Source organism: Mastigoproctus giganteus, chromosome 6, assembly GCF_048544385.1.
Source record: "Mastigoproctus giganteus isolate SK-2022 chromosome 6, ASM4854438v1, whole genome shotgun sequence".
In the NCBI taxonomy this organism is placed as follows: Eukaryota; Metazoa; Arthropoda; class Arachnida; order Uropygi; family Thelyphonidae; genus Mastigoproctus; species Mastigoproctus giganteus.
This window is the reverse complement of record NC_143580.1, coordinates 119931618-119946506: the sequence shown is the minus strand read 5'-3', so window position 1 is coordinate 119946506 and position 14889 is coordinate 119931618. Positions and strand designations below refer to the sequence as shown.

Below are 14889 nucleotides of genomic sequence, written 5' to 3'. Positions count from 1 at the left end.
AACGAACGCCACTAAGCCTATTTAATTCTTAAACTTTATCTAAAATTTATCTTAATCTTAAACTTTATCTAAAAAGTTAGGCTGGGGAAAATTTGAGTGTTCATCATCATAAAATTTAAATCTTTAACTTTTTGATATAAATCAGTTTTAGACAGATCCAGTGTTGAAGTTATGCTCCCATCATTGGGCCTGACTATCTGCATCTATAGAGTTGTCCAAAATTTGTGTAATTTAAATATTATTAATTATAAAAAAAATTATGGTCAATTTTGAAAATGTATATATGCAGCTTAATGTTCACATACAATTTTGAATAAAAGTATTGTTCAACTACAAACCCAGATTGAAATGGAGGAATGTTATCAATAACTTCACTGTGGATAAATGTATAGAAGAGTTCCTAAGAGTTTTTTTTTTTTTTATATTTCTATTTTTCTGTATGTGTAGGTTAACAATATGAGAGAAATTAGATCTTTCATTTGGATTGTGTGAATTTTGAATTACCCTGTAAAATCAAGTAAGGGAGCATTTACTAAATGAAGACGTTGTTAGATGTGTATTCCATCCAGAAGATCTGCTCACTTGCAAATATGTTGTTACAGGTAATCTGAATAGAACAAAATTCAAGGAATAAGTAGTGAAATGTGAAATTAGGATTTTAAATTTAAGTATATAACACAGCTAAATTAGATAAGGTTAGAAGTTGATCACTTTCAGTTCTGCATAAAATGGGCATATAGATATGATTGTGGAGGCATTTGGTATGTGGTTGACAATTGTCAGGTTAATACATTAATATCTCAGAATAAAACATTATTTAGCCATGCATATGAAGTAATAAATTAAAATGGAAAATTACCCTTTTATTTCAAAATTTCAGTTTTAGTTAGCTTTAAACACCTCATGAATGCTTAAACTTCGTACTGAAAATTTTAATGGGTAATACTGACACTCCTATATTTAATCTTAGCTTTCAAAAATATAGATTGCATTAAAGGAGCAAATAGCAAACTCATGTTAATACCCATGATCTCACAATAACTGTTGATGATCTGTTCAAGTTAAACTAAATAAATATTTAGTTTGTCAACTTGAACAAACTAAATAAATATTTTGTACATTCCATTCATACATGTTTTTAAGGATGGGAACACCAAGTTATAACTAGGAGCTAAATGATTTTGCTATAACTGAGAAGAACTTGGAAGAGAAATAGCTGAAGCTGAAAGTAAATAAGTTACCTGGGGCTAATGGAATCTATTTATATTAAAAGAAACAGAAGAGGAAAACCAACCTGCCATAATTATAAGTGTATCCTTGGATGCAGAGGAGATTCCTATAGGTTACAGATGTGCAAGTGTATTTCCTGTTCACATGTGCACCAATCATGTTTAAAAATTAATTTTGAATTCCTTCTCTATTACTATATGTATAATTATTGGTTTCCACATGTGTTGAATTGGTCAGTTTTGGTTTTAACATCAGGATGTTTGTTTTCATGTCTTCAAAACGTGCTGGATTCTTGAATGTAATTTAGCCACATTCATAAAATTTATTATTGTCCTAATCTTTTATGTTTTAAACTTATATCATTACTTACAATGTAAGCATTAAGTAACTGCATTCATAATATTTAACAAGTGTTTGTTTCTCCAGGAATCACAGGCGGCATTTTGTCATTCGTGTTGGTGAATATGATGCAGCAAAGAATAATGATACCAGTCACGAAGAAGATTTTACTGTGCAGCGTATTGTTCTCCATCCTCGGTACTCAGTATTCGGGCGCTATAATAATGACATTGCTCTGCTCTATCTGAATGAAGATATCAAATATAATGACTATGTGACACCAGTATGTATACCAGTAAACACAACAGTTACAGGAAAGGAAGCAGTAGTGGTAGGATGGGGTTGGTTAAGTGAAACTAATAAAGGTAACCTGGCATGTTATATATATTTTAAGTTTGAACTAAAAATGCAAATTTGTATTTAATATTTTTATTGAAAATCTTTTTTTTTCCATTAAGCATTCTGCTTTGTTGGGTTTAGGAGAAATAATTTTTATCTCCTTGGTCTTTCTTGTTTATTTTTATTCTATTTCATATCTACTCCTTAATGTATTATTAGCTTTTTTTTACTTCATTTATTTGTTTATTTTTATTCTATTTCATATCTACTCCTCCTTAATTTATTATTAGCTTTTTTTTACTTAATTTATTTGTTTTATTTTTGCTGGTCTATCTCTTATCTCCGGTGCATACGTTATATTATAGATTTGCTCAAAAAGTATCTGGATTATTCTTGTTCAGAGTTGCAAGAACAGAGTGTACTGTGGCAAAGTACAATGTGTTTAGGCATCTCTTCTTACCTCTATGCAGTAAGTTATTCACTTGCCTACAGTATTTTGTTACCAGTCAATAATGAAAACGTCTTTTCGCATTGTCATATTTCAAAATGTTGAAGTGTACTTTCACACATACATTCAGTGTGTGTGAAATTTTACTTTAAAAATTGGGAAAACTACAAGTTTGAAACATTTGGTCATAAAATAGCTTATGGGGACTCTGGGTTGTATACTAGTTCTCGACCGACACAGTTGTTTCAAAGAGGATAGCAAATCTATCTGCTTTGAAAAAAAGTTATCAAATCTGGATGGCTCTCAACTTCAGTAAATGATGAAATTTCCCATCAGATGTGACTTTGGTTCAGAATGACTAAAGGTTAACTGTTTGTGAACTCAACCAAATTTGTATTTTCATCAGATTTCATTTTGATGAAAAATTGAACACAAGATGCATTTCTACATACTGTGGCTGTTAACCAAGGCTGTATTGCTAGCATTTCTTGACTATTAAGAAATTGACTTTCTTAATAGTGAATATGCTCCAGAGAAATTAAGAGTTCTATGTTGAAATTGAGATGTTTGTGAAGCAGTTTGAATAAAACAACTGGAAAAGTAGAACTGCAAAAACCAAATTTCTTTGACACAAATGATTATGCACCGCCACATTCATCACTACTTATGCAGAGGTTTTTTTTTTAAACCAAAAACAGAATGACTCAAGTCCAGCAACTTGTGATCCACTCAGTTCCGTGTGACTTTTTTGTTTCTTGAAGTGGGAAGAAACCCTGAAAGGAAACTCATTTGATGTCATTCAAACAATAAAAAGTAATAAAATGGCAAAGCTTTCAGCATTTTCAAAATCAGCTTTCCAAGAGTGGGAAAATAAGCTCAGAAAACAATGCTTTCAAAGGGGATTAAGTTGCCTATTCCATAAAATGCTTATATTCATTGTCATGGCAATCCTGGTACTTTTTGAGCAGAACTGTTATTTTAACTGCAGCTTCCTGGTTAATGTTTGGATTGCTCCAAATTATATTTAACTCTCCTGATATTCTACTAGCTTTTAATGATTATTCTTCTACTTCTTAAGTCCCTATTTATTTGTATTCCATGATCAGTTAAACTTCATTACTTGCTCTATCATCTTCCATTCTCATTCTAACTTTTATCTTAATCATCTTATCTTATTTTATCAGTGCTTGTCAAACTTTTTTTTGACACCGTGCCTAAAATAATTCACCATCTCATCTATAATTTTTTAATTATATGACACCCCATCCTTTTTTGTTCCTTTCTTTAATTTGATGGCAAATGCAGTGGTATGCAGTTTACTATGCTTTTTACAATTTTTTTTTTTTTTTTTTTTTTTTTTTTTTTATTATAATAGATTAGCATAATTATATGCAGCAATAGGAAATCAGAGTGAAAACAGTACTAATGTGATTCCAAAATTTGGGACACAATGTGGTAACTGAAAATCTTGTGACATCCACTTTGGAAAGCTCTACCTTAGTGGTTCTGCTGCTGTAGTTTTCCCTATGGATATTTGCTTATACTCTTTTGCTTTTTTATTAAAATTATGTAGCATTCTTTGTAAATTGTTTTTATTCTATGTCATTAATATGTATAATCTGCATAGCAGATATGTAATTTTTTTTTAAAAATTTTTCATTCTAATTCCTTTATTTACTTCCTCAGTTAATTCATTCATTGTTAAACTAAAGATATTGTGACTCAGTAAGTCTCCTTCTCTTCTATTACTTTTGTATTGCTTTAACTTATTTTAATTATGCACTGTTTTATTATGCACAGCAATATGTAGGAAGAGTGTCAACAATATCAAAAGGAATATTTTTATTTATTTTTTTGTTTTAACTTACACAAAAATATTCCTTTACAAAGCTTATGGAAATCAAAACTGAAACCTACAAACAAAGGTGACCATGTGATGTAACTTTTACTACAAGCTTGTATATGGAGCAGAGCTATTTCTTGTGCGTGTGCATGCACATGTGTACACACTGTGAATAGGCAACACAGAATAGTTCTGATCAGTGCCTTGAAATAGACCCAAAGCCAGTGGCTTAACAAACCGGATTGAAAAATAATAGGTGAATTTAGATTAATATAGGAAAAACATTTTTAATTAACTATAATAGGTATATCAAGGTTTTAAAAGCAATAAAGTACAAAGCTTAATTTGTCTTTATAGTAATGTTATCAGGAGTGTTGTACACAAACTAAGTTAATTTGGACTTTTGATAAAGTCTGCTAATGCTGATGTAGTTGAGCTTACAGAGCTGTGTCTCTGTAAAAGATACAGGATGATTTCATATCATTGATACTGTTTGAGAAAGTGATGGTCTGATTATTTAAAAAAAAAAAAAAAAAAAAAAAAAAATCTGCCCGAAGGTGCAAAATTATTGGGAGTCAGATCAAGGTAACGTGGATATTGAGTCACTGTGGTGTGCAATGACTTTCAGTTGAAGGAAGATGTGTGGAGGGTATATCATAGGCTAAATGATTGGAGTATAACAAAAAATCTTTCTAGGCAGATTTGAATATGCTCATTGGTATGCTTTTCTCATTATGTTGACTTAAACCAACCTCTTATAGACAGAAATATATGGACTGGAGATCCATATATAGTAACAGTTTGTGGAACAAACTGGATGATTGCTACTTTGCATATCTGATAAAGTGCAAGGGCTCCCATATTCTAGATCTGGTTCTCACTAGAGGGCCTAACTCCCTAGTGAGAATTAGAAGTTAGGCTTGATGATCAACTCAGCAGTTGATCAAGCATCATCCCTTTTGATGATCAAAAACTTGATAGTAGGAGAACCCAGCAGCAGGTAGTGACTACAATACCATAAAATAAATTGTAGCTAAAAAACTTGTGCTTCCTTAGCTATGCATATATGCACGCGCGCGCGCACACACACACACACACCTTTTTAATTATAACTGAACACATGCCCCCCTTCTCCTCAAGGAGAGCCCCTGCCCTCTTTTGAGATCATCATATTACTGAATTTACATCAGTAGTACTCCTTAACATTCACCAGAGATTTGAGTTTGTTTTCAATGATAAAAATATTATTACAGTCGGTCCTCGTATAACACGTGTTTACATTACACGAATTTGATCATACACGATTTATAAATAGGGGAACGTTATCTTATATAACACGAACCGAATTCGCTTAAGCACGATTCGCCTTTGTGTTTACAAGAAATGGCAGTCGAACGCGGAATCACCCCAACAGAATGCAACACGATAGGAATGAAGAAGATTCTGAAAATGTATTTATGTGTTTTATATCAGTGAAGGGGAAACACATTTCACCATAATAACGTAAAAACCAACACAATTCCAGCTATCGGTATAATCGCAAATGCAATTAGATGGAGTTTACTACCAGTTTATGATAGATTCCACTAGCAGAAACAAAACTGGAAATTGTTTTTATTGTTTTATGGTAGTAACCCCCAGAAATGTGCTTTAGTAAAATGTGGGGTGTTAATAGTGTATCTCGGCCTTTATGGTGTTGTTTATTCAGTTGCTACCCGCGCGCAGCTTTGTTTATGTGTATCAAGCATGCCTCCTCATTTTGTAATTGTGCTTTATTCCCTAAAAATTAGTAAAATACTTAAAAGGTGTGAAAAGGAAGCGTCCTGGTGAAGAAGACACTGCAGATTCAGAGAAAAAAAAAAAAAAGCAATATCGATAAACAAAGGCGGACTGAGTCAAAAATTCTTACCCGGGAAAATTTATAGTGGCCCCATACTACAGTTTATGGCCAAAATCACACCGGCCTCCGGTGCACGGGGATTTCCCGGGTAAGGCTTATGGCCAGTCCGCCTCTGTCGATAGAGAAAAACATGTGAAATTGTGAAACGCTTTGAGCGAATTGAAAGGCCGTGTGATATTGCACGTGCTGCAGACCTAAATGAGGCAACGCCGAGAATTACAAAGAATGCGGAGAAAATAAAAACAACTTTCATAGCGGGAACAACTCAAAGTGTAATTAAAATCCATTAGATTAAGACAAGAATTGGAAGGGATGGAACGGCTGTCATCTGTTTGGATAGAAAATCAAACAAAAAACAAGTTTGCTTACGATAGAAGCAAAAGCATTAGCAATATTTTATTACGTAATAAAATACGTAAGCATTTTATTACGACTTACGTATTATAATTTATACTTACGTATTATAAAATACGTAAGTATTTTATTACGACTATTTTATTTAAAATAATTTTTTACGAATAAAATACGTATTTTATTCATAAAAAATACTTTTTTAGTATTAAAAAGTACTAAAAATACTTTATTATAATATAATAAAAAATATTTATTTTTTATTATTTATTATATTATAATAAAAATATATTGTATTTTTTATTACGTATTTTAATCGTTATAAAATACGTAAGTATTTTATAACGATTAAAATTTCCCGATTATTTATTGTGTTTGGTAATGTTTTGATTCCAAATGTGTGTTCAATCTTGGGTGGTCGGCACCTAACCCCACTTTTCCCATAGGGCCTGTTGTTTATATTGCACGATTTTGCATTGCACGAGAGTTTCTAGGAACACAACTATCGTGCTATACGAGGACAGACTGTATTGAGAAGTGTACATTCAACTCATCTGCTATGTTACGAAACATATTTTGTTATATTTTCTCTTATAATACTCATACAAATTGAAACAGAAGCTCTTGCCTTTACTTTAAAGTTAAAGACACGCTTACCAGTTTCAAGAGAGGAGACTATAATAGAATTGTATATCTTGGGCTCAATTAACTGGAGTGACAATGGTTCTGGATAAAAGTATGCTGTGAAAAATACAGTTCGGCCTTTGATATAATGCAAGTGTCAGGTGACAGCTTTAAAGCTGCTACCTGTTATAAGGGAAGCATGTTAGAGCGGAAAAAAAATTATCATTCCCCCCCCCCTAGTATTTTTTAAAATACTCTTAGTAAGTACAGTCGGTCCTCGTATAACATGTGTTTACATTACACGAATTCGATCATACACGATTTATAAATAGGGGAACGATATCTTATATAACACGAACCGAATTCGCTTATGCATGATTTGCCTTTGTGTTTACAAGAAATGGCAGTCGAACGCAACACGATAGGAATGAAGAGAAGATTCTGAAAATGTATTTATGTTTTTTATATCAGTGAAGGAGAAACACATTTCACCATAATAACGTAAAAACCAACACAATTCCAGCTATCGGTATAATCGCAAATGCAATTAGATCGAGTTTACTACCAGTTTATAACAGATTCCACTAGCAGAAACGCAACTGGAAATTGTTTTTGTTTTATGGTAGTAATCCCTAGAAATGTTCTTTAGTAAAATGTGAGGTGTTAATAGTGTATCTCTGCCTTTATGGTGTTATTTATTCAGTTGCTACACGCGCGCAGCTTTGTTTATGTGTATCAAGCGTGCCTCCTCATTTTGTAATTGTGCTTTATTCCCTAAAAATGAGTAAAATACTTATAATATTCTGAAGTTTCTGAATTTTCTAATATTCTGAAGTAAAAAAATTCCTTTGCAAAATAAAAAACTTACACTAAATACTGTCTTCTTAAGCTTCTCAAAGGAACATGGAAATGTTCATGTTTTTGAACTTTGACTTTCAATAATTATTGGGCCAAATTCTAGTCATGTTCAAATATTAACGAGAACACATCAATTAAAATACTATAACAAACACATTTAGATGACGTACAGGTGGGTGTATATTGAATTAAAACCATAAACCCAACTGGTAAATTTTATTTTGTAAAGTACAATAATAAATTTTATCAAAGTATGAAACAAATTCTTATGCTCAGAACAAAAAGTTGAGTAAGTGTACTGAATTTCAGGCTTCCATCCATTGGGATCTTGGCCCCATGCTATATTAACTAATGACCATGGAATACACTGGTGTTCAAAGAAAGTGCATATCACCCCTTAAAATTGCAATTGTCATCCGAATAACGTAAGTATGGTAATATTTCTTAGATGTCATAAGAAAAGGTTGACACGCATAGGTGATATAATATTACATCAGCTGTTACTTCAGCTATATAAGCACGCTGTGCAAGAGTTGCAGTCATTCCTTGCTTGTGTCAGGGTGCCGAGTTGCATGTAGTTGATGCCACGAAGGAAGTGCTATTGTTGCTTTAGGTGAGGATGTTCTTCCCGTCATGTTGCTTATAGAGTGTCTTGTAATCAGTTGACAGCAAGTAGATTTCTTTCCAAACTCAAGAATACTGGTGTTCTGCTGATAGGAAAAAAGGAACTGGACACAAACGAGTCTCTATGCCAAAACAGGACCTTGTTTTGAAGTGCTTATGCCTTAAAAACCGTAAAGCTTTTTCATCTGAGCTGAAAAGAGAATGGGAAGAACATACAGGTGTGGTAGCAAGTGCAGTAACAGTCAGAAGATGCCTCTTTAAAAATGGACTTGTAGCCCTTTGTCCTAAGAAAAAGCCCCTCCTCACACAAAAAAATGAAAAAAGGCCTGATTAATTTGGTGTAAGGGGCATGTCAAATGGACCCCCGAGCAGTGGAATTCAGTTATTTTATCGGATGAGAAGAAATTCAACCTGCATGGCTCGGGTGGGAGACAAACGATTTGCCGTAGACATGATGTAGAATACCATCCAGACTGTATGGTGTTTACAGTGAAATTCCCTACCAGCCAAATGATATGGGGGTGCATTTCGTATCACGGAGTAGGTCACCTGCAGTTTATAAAAAGTTCCGTAAATGCCAATGGATACCAGGCTATATTGGAAGGAAAATTGCTGCCAACCATTAGAGACCATTTCAGCCTGTCTAGTAATTGCATCTTTCAGGATGACTCTGCTCCTTGTCATCAGGCAAAAAGTGTAAGTAGGCACTTCTGTAGTTACTTTAGCTTCATTTCTGCATTAGAGGTGCAACAGTAATGTGTTTACATTTGTTACAGGTGAAAAAATGGTTGGACGAACGGTCCGTTACAACTCTTACAGCTTGGACCTGAATCCTATAGAGAACTGTTGGCATTGTGTGGAATCTGTAGTTGCCAGAAAGAAACCAAAGATCCTTCTTGAACTTCAGGAAGCCATAATTCTTGTTTGGAACCACGAACTATCAGTTGATTATCTTCAGAAATTGATGTTGTCAATGCCTTGACGGTGTACTGCTATCATGAGGGCAAGAGGCAGTTCAACTAAATATTAGTTTGCACCTGGTGAACTTTTCATTTTGTTTTCCATTTAAAATGATAAACTGAAGCAAATTGAGGGCTTCTGATAACATTTCAGCCATAATTGTTGTTTACCAAAACTGTTGTATAAAGGTTGCAAATGCTCATTTTGGAATATTTTGAGATTATTTTCAAATATTACTTAGCTTTGCCTTAACTATTAATAAATATCTTTTGTTTATATTTCTATTTGTGATGCTAGTCATTAATGTAACATACCATTGCAAAAAGGGTTAGAAATGTGAAATTACTGGGTGATGCACTTTCTCTGAAGACCAGTGTATAATCATGCAAGGAAGTGCATGATCTTCAAAGCTTATTTTTCATAGCATAAGTGGAAAGACACCAATTGGAAAACTGGTTTCTAGTGGGAAAAAAATTTGTCCTTTCCAATGGTACTAGAAAAAACAAATTGGAGGTGTTTGACACCTTTGAGATATTTGACTCTTAACATAGGTCAAATTTGTTGTTTCAAATTTTTGCCATATGTTCATAGGCAAATATCTCAATAAGAAAACAAGCTCCTGGGCTGGTACTTGTTCAATATTGTGGCATGATGATGATTAATAAACTGGCCAAACAGCAGGTTACTAGAGGTGTTTATTTTAAAGTTAATGATTGCCAAAGTATGGCTCAGATTTGTTGCAATGAATTTTCATGGCCACTTTCAGGTAATTTTTAAAAACATTGATTTGTGTGATTAAAGAGGCCTGTGTGCTCTGGATTCATTATTACTATTGGATTACTGCGGACACAGAGCGAAATGGAGACAACAAATCCACAGTAATCCAATAGTAATAATTGATTTGTGAGCTTTGCTAATGGAATTAGTATTCAGTGCAAAAAGTTGAACAAGTTTACCAAATTTCAGGATGCTAGATGCTGTGGTTGTGGAATAGCAACATATGAAACTGCAAATTCTTTGCAATCAAATTTGCATTTCATGAATTGCCACAAAAAAAAGGCCTTAGTGCCTGAACCTTATTATATATGGAGCTGAAATTTTTCAGAAGTTCATATGTAAAGCCACACCAAGTTTGAACAAAATTTCAGATGCACTTGTCATCCAAACTTTGGAGCTATTTTTATAAATTATGTTTAGAGATTTCACGTTGACATGCTTAAAACTGGGGACTTCAACTTTTACTGATGCACAATAGCTTTAGCTTGTGATTTCCAATCTTGTGTGTGCACAGTCACACAGTAATTCTCTTCTTTAGTTTTCTTGTCCACTTTGTTGAATGCCTTTTTTAATTTCCAGAGACTTGTCAGGGAGACGTTTATAGTACAGTGCCATTTCATCACAGCTGTACGGCTAACTGTTCATCTGTGCATTCATCACCCTTGAATTACATTACATAGAAATTCAGGGAATGCATCTGCTGCTGTAATATTACCAAATGCAGATTTGTCTATGAGACTAACCTGGGATATCTCACAATGAGCTTTCCATCTCCAAAGTCACTCTTTGATAGCTTTAAATAAGACATCTCCACCAAGTAGCTTATGAAATTTAAGTGCCCATGCTTTCAAAATTACCCCATTTATTGGTACTCCTTCACAACACTTCTGTAGAAACCACTTGTATAAGCATTGGTTCACACCACTGTTTTCATAAAGTCTAGTTTTTTTTCTTTGGTGGCCTACTTCATCTTCTGTGGAGTCTATAAATGAATGCAAATTTTCTTCCTCTTTCATACAATCACGGGTCTTTCCTTCTGGAATTCCATAATTGCAAAATATACTGCATTTTGTTTTGCCACTCTTAACTTATTCGATAATCTTTATATTTTTTCAACTGTATAATTTTTTTTCTTTTGGTGATCATTACTTCAGTCCTGCTGATGTACTAATTTTGCCACACATTTATTTCTGATGCTCTAGAACTTACCATGTTTTCTGGAAACTAAACCAAACTGTCACCTATCATAATGCTGAAGTGAAGTGGCATTATTTCTCCATAAAAACTTGTCAGTTCATGTATATTTTTTTTTCTAGCTTATCCCTCAGCAGTTTTTGCTATAAGTGTAACTTCCAGTTGAAGAAAGGATGTTGTGTGCTGTTCTTTGCAAAAATTTTCTTTGTAACTAATGTAATGCACATGACAAATGGTAGCTGTATTCCCCTCCAGAGGTAGCTGTTTGTAATTAGCATTCCACTGATATACTTTTTTATTGCATCTCTAGCTGAGGGGAGAAACTGGGTGTCTACAGTAATTGATCTCTGATGAATCCTGTTGTGTACAAAAATTACTCTACAACTGATACTGATATGTCGAAGCATATATACAGCCAAATTTTAGATAATTTCTCCCCTTAGAAATAGTAGTAAGATGTACAGTGGATACAAACATATACAGGGTGATTCAAAAAGGACTTTACAACTTCGTAAGTGTATAGAAATTTATTCAGGAGACTTATATAATTTATTGAACTGTCATATTGTACCAAAAAACATCAAGTTTTACCGAGAACAGTCATTTTGGTTTGATGTGACTGCCATTGGTGATATGGCAGACATTCCATCTGAACTTAATTTCCTCCCAAATGCAACATAACATATCCGCCGTAACTGTGGCAGTGATTTTAGTTTTGAGTTTGGCAAGATTGGTAGGTAAGGATGGAACAAGCACTCTATCTTTAATGAAACCCCATATAAAAAAGTCTAGAAGTGTCAACTCTGGGGAACGAGGTGGCCATGCTCGACCAATCCACCGACCTGGGAAACAGTTATTGAGGAATTCCCTTACCTCCATCAGGTAGTGAGGAGGTAAGGGAAGTGGAAGTGAAAGCATCCTTCGTGATCATCTTCGTTGAACTGTGGAATGAGAATTTTCCAGCATATCCAGATACACGATACCATTGATGGTTGTCTCATGGAAAGAGAAGGGTTCGTTTCTTCAAACCAAAACACACAGAGCACGCTCTGCTCTTGTGAAAGTAGCCATTTTTGAAATGCAAGCTGCTGGCACTCGCAATGGCGGAACTCGGTACTGCAGCACTACATCAGTAAAACTTGATGTTTTTTGCTACAATATGACAGTTCAATAAATTACATAAGTCTCCTGAATAAATTTCTATACGAAGTTGTAAAGTCCTTTTTGAATCACTCTGTATAGTATTCACTTTTTAGTGTCCAGTATGAAATTGTTAGTTCTTTGAACAAACTACTTTTTTTTCATAATTTGGTTTGTGGGAAATGACCATACATGTGGTATATCCAAAACCGTATGAAGAGGCATGTTATAATGAGGTTGCACAATTTTTAAGGGATGTACCTTCTAAGTCACAAACATGCTTATATCACTGATCAAGTCCTATAAATGTAAGATGCCAAACTTTTATTGGACAAAAGAAACAAGCATGGGACAGTTAATACAGTCGTGATTTTGATTTATATGAGCATTGTGTAAGAATATGTAACAAAACCATTTATGTGGTAAGACAGGCAGAAGTGAATTATAAGGGAACACAGGGATAGGGAGTTCTCATGTCAATACAAAAAAAAAAAAAAGTAAGCAAAATAGATCCATTACTTGGTTGCAGTGGAAGATCTATAGAAAGCTGAGCAAAAGTGGCATATGAGTTGAACAGATAATTCTCAATGATGTTTACAGTTGAAAGCAAGCTCAAATCTCTTGAGCAAGTTAAGCAGTCAGGTTAAGCTCAAATCTCTGGAGCAAGTTAAGGAGTAAATTCAGAGGATGTCTCCAGGGAAAGACGATAAATATTTAGTTTTTTAAAAAACTGCATATGAGTGTCATTAAACACAAAATTACCTGTGGACTGAAGGACTACTAATCTCTTTTGAATCAGCAAAGGTTGTGCTAAAAGAGTGGAGTTGGATAACTTCTCTTTAATATTAAAAGATGGCCAAATGAGTTTGACCTGCATTGGTAAGCAAGATAGTCTGTGGTTAAGGATGCAATTCAGGACCATCTTGACAAGGATCAATCAAATTACTATGATGCAGTTAAAAACAGTTCAAAGCAGTAACAATATTGACATTATATGTTTGTACTTTTGATACTATCCCTCATGGAAGTTATATAAACTGGAAGAAGTTTGAGTTACTGGTAAGATCCTACACTGCATTGCAGTCTGCCTAAATGATGAGACACTGATCCACCATTAAGGCTGACCATTTAAAAGCTCTATGCAGAGGTCTCCCCCAACTCTATATTATCTCTGCGATGCATACAGTTCACTATAAAGGCCAGATTGTGTAAGTATTGAGTTTGTGTATTGTAGTGTAATGTTGGGTTATGTTATGTTCATCTGGTCTCTTAGCTGCGGGATGCTTGAAAATCAAGCCTTCCCCTTACTATTTTGGGGGGGGGGGTGGACAGGGCAGTAAGTAAGTAGATTGTATGAATACTCTGGGTGTTGCCTGAGCTTTCCAGGGAGGCCAATAGGAGAGAAAAAAGATAGACAAAATGGGAGGAGGGGGTAAAAGCAGGAAAGGGGGAAAGAAGAAAATCTGGAAGGGAGCATGACAGTTTGAGTTTGTAACAAAATGGGAAGGCACAGAAATTTCCATGTAGTGTAAACAGGTGGCACATCGTGTCCTATCCACAATTTATAAGACCATTGTCAGCAGGTAGAATGATAACAATGTGATTCTACCTACTAGCAAAGGGTAAGTGTCATTATCCTTCTGTATAAAGTGATGGTTAGACCATATTTTAAATATTGTATTCAGATCTGAATACTGCACCAAAAATAGACTTAGACCTTCTGGAGAGAGAAAGAAGGGTAACCAGATTAATGATGATTGCAAATTGATGCACATATGAAGAACTCAGAGTGGACCTCAAAATTTGACAACTAGACAGTGTGTGAGTGATGTGTATAAGGCACTGAATGGGTGGAGTATAATGAATGAGAAAGGTCCATCCTCTCTTTAGGTGAGACAAGCACATAAATATATAAAATATTTGGGAATAGCAGAAGATTGAATCTTGAATTTCATCTAGGGGTAGCAAATTGTCAAACACTGGAATAAGTTGTCTCCCAAAGTCAGTCAAAGGCCATGAGTCAGGTTAAATTCTATGTAGAATTGAATAATTATCTGTTAAAACAAAATGAATATTCTGTTTTATTATTTTATTTTATTAAACTTTTGGAACTGTTCTTGTATTATACAAGTATTTCAGCTTTTCTTGAAAGATTGCAGTATTTATTGCATGGATCTTTATTTCTTAATCGGTTAATTTCAAAAAATCAGAAAAAAATATAAATTACCCCAGGGGCTCACATCTGGTGAGTTATGGGATTGG

At 34.1% G+C, this 14889-nt stretch overlaps 1 protein-coding gene across 2 annotated transcripts in view; it reads left to right on the top strand.

Annotated features, from left to right (window-relative positions):
- Nucleotides 1-14889, top strand: part of LOC150084538 (trypsin-1-like) — a 119867-nt gene that overhangs the window by 73247 nt on the left and 31731 nt on the right. For both annotated transcript variants that reach the window (XM_090375301.1, XM_090375302.1), the window contains exon 4: nt 1657-1934. In XM_090375301.1, coding sequence (XP_090231427.1) covers nt 1657-1934 — 278 coding nt within the window. The remainder of the gene's footprint in view (nt 1-1656; nt 1935-14889) is intronic.